Consider the following 4,587-nt stretch of genomic DNA (forward strand, 5'->3'; position numbering starts at 1 on the left):
ACTTCATCGAAAGCCAGGTTGTCACATTTCTGTTTTTTTGCACAAGGACCTTCAATCTTCGACAATCTGGCTTCTTCTTTGGCTTTTCTCGCCAGACTTTTCTGTAGACTTTGACTAATTTTTTTATCTGTATTGCCAATTATCATCTTACGCACTGTTCTTTGGTCGGTTAAAAAATCTCTTTCTCTTTTAGGCACTTTGTTTTTACAAAAACAATTATCAAAATCTTCACCACACTTGCATGCAGATATGTCAAACAAAGTTTTCTCACTGACTTCTCTAAACGCGAGCGTTTTTTCTTGCGACTTTCTCATGTTCTTTTTTATTGATTTATATTTTTGATTCAGATTTGCTATCAAGCTTAAAATTCTTTGATCTGAAATGATTGGAATTGATGCTTTTTGCTAGATCTGTTTTAATTCGGTTAAAATAAGTCGCGAAATGTTATTTACGCTAGGATCTTTTCCATTGGCACTTTCTTTTAGCAAATTCCTATTCCACAAATAACACTTCATTACGTCAGAGTTTGTAGGAAGGACATTTTCTAGCAAATCAGTAGGTAAACCAAAAACTTCACAAAATAATTCTTTACGTGTTTTAGGCATTTTATATTTGAAAAAAAAGTATAAAATCAGTTTGGTCGTCAATGGTAACTGCGAAAAGGAATCTAGCAAAAATTAGAGATGTGCATACAAATGAAATTGAATTGTTTCAGATTTATATATTAGTTTTCATTGTTGCTAAGCATAATCAAGAATTTTAGGAGATGTTGTGTACTGTGTAGTATTTTTGAGCAGAATCGACCATTTTTATACGTTAATAGTCGAGACTTTACTTGTGTTAATAGTGAAAATCTAAAGGAGCCTAGAGGAACCTCAAGACGTATACAAAAGTGGTTTAAATTTTAGTGATTTATTAATTGACCTAAAAGACATCTTTTGACAACACAGGCATTTGAAATTTCGAAAAAAAAATTTTTCACTCCACCCTAGTGGGCATAACGGCGTAGTAGTTTTACCCCACTTAAACGGATTTGAATTTGTAGGAAAATGTTGAATAATGTATTTCCTTGTAAATCTGTAGAGTAGCTCGGACATGTCGTCAACAGTTTTTGACCAACCTGTTATTTTTGCGGGAACAATGAGTTCGCCAATTGACTTGAGCACCGAACCCTGATAATGAAGTGTCTTGATGTGGTTGAGACATGATTATACTCAGTTTTCATTCAGGAGCTTGAGAGACTGCTTCAATGAGCCTGTTTCAGTCAAGGAACTGTCTGGCTTGACAAAGTTTGAAGAGGTTTTGCGCCATAAGCAATTGATTTCTTCATTGTTGCTGTTTTTTAAATAGCTGCGAACCTTCATTTTTGTTTTTTTTTTCCGAGTTTCGTAGGCAACGATAGCACTTGCAATACACATCCACTGATCGGCATGGCAAGCCAATCCCTGACTTTACTTACTATTAGGTTGTCTAAATTAGACGGTATCCATGTTGGCGAGAAGTTGTAGCTGCGAAGCTCAAACATAATTTGTGTTGGGATGAAGTAGCGTAGTATTTTGAGTTTTTGTTGCGGTTTGATGTCCAGATCAGAGGTGGTCTCCAACAATACAATCTACCCAAGTAGACAAAACTGCCTCAAATTTCAATGTTGGGAGTGACTTTATCATTAATTGTCAGCCTTGGAGTGAACTGCTCATAAATCCTGTCTTTTTTCTCATGCCAAATGAGTTACATTTGTCTATTCTCATTTTCATGTTTGTCCAATTGCACCATGCATAGTTCAAATCGATTAGTTTCTGGATTTCTTCTAAAGTGTGAGCAATAATCGCTGAATCGTCAGCAAATTGAAGCCAGGATTTGGCTTTTAGCCCGGAAGTTGGACCCCAAAAATAACCGCAAGTAGTGTATTCTTGGGTTTCAAGGGTTTTTATCAGCGGAGATTGAAACATAGATTAAAGAGTAACGGAGAGCACGGATCACCCTGGAGAACACCTTTCTCGACCGGTTATGTTAATTTGATGTTAATTTGCTGTTGATGGAAACAAATATTGAGTAGTCCGAGTATATTGACATTATTATTGATTTGAATTGTTGGGGTACGTGATGAAAGGATAGTATCGAGTCTATGAGAAAATGACTTACCTCGCCAAAAGCATTCTTCAAGTCCAGTAGAGCCACTATAATTGTCTGCTGGTGAGTCTTAGCATCTTTTAATAGGTGAGTCAGCATCTGAGTGTGCTCCGCGAGGCCATCAACTTTTAGATAAAATCTTTTTGGATGTTTGTATTTATGAATTTATTTAGTTTGAGAAATTGATGTAATCTATTTTTTATTAGTGTAGCTAGTACTTTGTATAAAACGGGTTGCAGCGTAATAGGCCTAAAATTTGTTGGGTCATTGGCGTCGCCTTTTTTATAGATTAAGATGGTTAGACCCGATCTCCAGCAACTTAGAATACTAAACAAGGCCCAACAGTAACAGTAGTTTGTGAAGGTAAGTTCTGAGAATAGGGCATTTCTTGAACATAATGTCTGATCCAGCGGGCATGGAAAAGCTCTGGATTTGATTCCACTAATGATTGCTGTAATTTCCTCATAAGTTGGCGGGTCAACCTTACCCTTAAAGTTTGGAACTGGCAAGGAGGGAATCCAACCAGGGATGACAAACTGTTCTTTATCGTCCGACTTCATTGCGCTACTACCTTTTTCCACGTCAAACAGTGGAGGTAGCAATGTAGCAATGTGGTTGGCGAGAACGTTTTTTTGCATGTTTGCCAGAAATTCTTTGACAGCCGGGTGGATATACTTGACTGACCGTTGGCTTTTAATCACTTTGCTCTGTGAAGTGTTGATCTGATTAATTTACTAACTTTGCTTATCTCGGTGTTGTATTTGTTTTTTTTTAATTTTTAGATTTTTGAGTTTATTTTTTAGTTGTTTGATGTTAGCGTTGACTTTTGATGAGTTGTTAGATTTTAGAGTGCCATATGTGTAGGGTTAGGGTTAAGTATTGATAGAAGTATTGATAGACTGTTTGTTGTAGCTGTAGAGTGGAACTGTCAATGTCGTCAAGGTTGTTGAGAAAATTTAGTTTATGGTGAAAGTACGCATTAGCCTCTGACCACTGCAGTTGAGTTTTGGGTAGTTTAACGCCTGGTAGAGGATGTGAAGTTGTTGTTGAAGTGGATTTATGTTGAAATGATCGAGGTTCGTTGACTGTTTTGTTAACGTTGTCGATTTGATTATTTGACGAGAATGGAACATTTTGCAAAATCTGTGGTGCATAATAAGTCCTTTTCGACCTCGAAAATATCTTCCGCAGCAGCAAGGCAACATATTTGACGAAAAATTATTGTCTAGAATGTTATTATTTAAAACGTTAGTTGATATCGTATCCAAATTGTTGTCAATCAAAATGATATTTTCCGAACTTGTGTTTACAAACTTATTTAGCGGAGAATTATTATCAAGATTGTTGTTATTATTTGAAATATCCAGTGATGGGCAACTAAATACTTTTAATTAAACTATAACTATTTTTCAACTAAAAATAAGTAGTTAAACTAATAGTTATAAACTTTTTTCAAAAAGTAGTTAACTAAACTAAAAAAAGTAGTTAAACTTTTTCCAACTATTTTGCAACTATTTTTATATTTACTTTTTTACAGACATAATCAAAAGTGGCATTAATACTAACATAACAAACTATTCAAAACATGTATTTTCTTGTCATTAATCTAAAATAACACTTAGAAATTTAAATACCTTGAAAATACAAAAATGTAAGCTTTTGTAACAGAATAATGGCAGTCAGTAACAGTTAGTTTAAAAATTCATCACATAGTATTTTAAATAATTCTATAATTGATAAAACATGAACATTTTCATGCAGTAAATTAAGTAATGTTCTGACTATGAAAGATCTTTAGTCTTTTCAGTTCAAATATATACAGTATTTATTTCATCCTAGACTGAAGAAACACAAGCTTGTCTAAAGTTTCATCAGACATCCGACACCGTCTTGCACTCAAAACTTGTGAAGCAACACTGAATAATCTTTCGACGGCAGATGAACTTGGTAACGTGGAGTTACTTTTGCGAAATGCCTCCTTCACTGTCGGATATGCCAATAAGCTGCTGACACTGTCAGACTTACAAGCCAGGTATCCTGAGATCTGCATGAAAAATCAGAATGTTGCTTAATTACTTGCTTAGCACACATAAAAATTGGATTTTATAATTCCTTTTTTAGAAAAAATAAAAAATTTCTAGATTAAAAAAAATATAGTGAATTATTACCTCATCTGATATAGCCACAGCTGGACTAGACTTGTCAGTTGTTTTGAGAAAACTATAGAGGTCATCATTGTCCGAAGATCCGTCCGTTGAGACGCTTTCATATGTTGCATGTGTTGGTCCTGCAATCTCTTGCTGCACTTGTTGCACAAATGTCAGCAACATATGCCTGTATTGCATGCGTGTTTGATCATCATGCAAGAACGCCAACTTGAACTTTGGGTGAAGAATTGTTGCTATGCGGTATTCATCGCTTTCTAGTACTGTTTTAAATCTTTTTGTAATCCCTCTT

At 35.0% G+C, this 4,587-nt stretch overlaps 2 protein-coding genes across 2 annotated transcripts in view; both read right to left on the reverse strand.

The window, feature by feature from the left end:
- The window catches only part of HELRODRAFT_182646 (hypothetical protein), a gene marked incomplete at both ends in the record, with an annotated part of 4,009 nt that extends 1,241 nt beyond the window's left edge, over positions 1–2,768 (reverse strand). Inside the window, 2 exons of the mRNA XM_009032887.1 lie at positions 3–376; positions 2,450–2,768. Coding sequence (XP_009031135.1) covers positions 3–376; positions 2,450–2,768 — 693 coding nt within the window. The remainder of the gene's footprint in view (positions 1–2; positions 377–2,449) is intronic.
- Positions 2,769–3,955: 1,187 nt separating this feature from the next.
- Positions 3,956–4,180, reverse strand: HELRODRAFT_90780 (hypothetical protein; the record flags this gene model as incomplete). The annotated part of the gene is made up of 1 exon (XM_009032856.1): positions 3,956–4,180. One exon carries the CDS (start codon positions 4,178–4,180, stop codon positions 3,956–3,958), a length of 225 nt encoding a protein of 74 aa, XP_009031104.1.
- Positions 4,181–4,587: the final 407 nt, after the last annotated feature.

Source organism: Helobdella robusta (assembly GCF_000326865.2).
Source record: "Helobdella robusta unplaced genomic scaffold HELROscaffold_89, whole genome shotgun sequence".
Taxonomy (NCBI): domain Eukaryota; kingdom Metazoa; phylum Annelida; class Clitellata; order Rhynchobdellida; family Glossiphoniidae; genus Helobdella; species Helobdella robusta.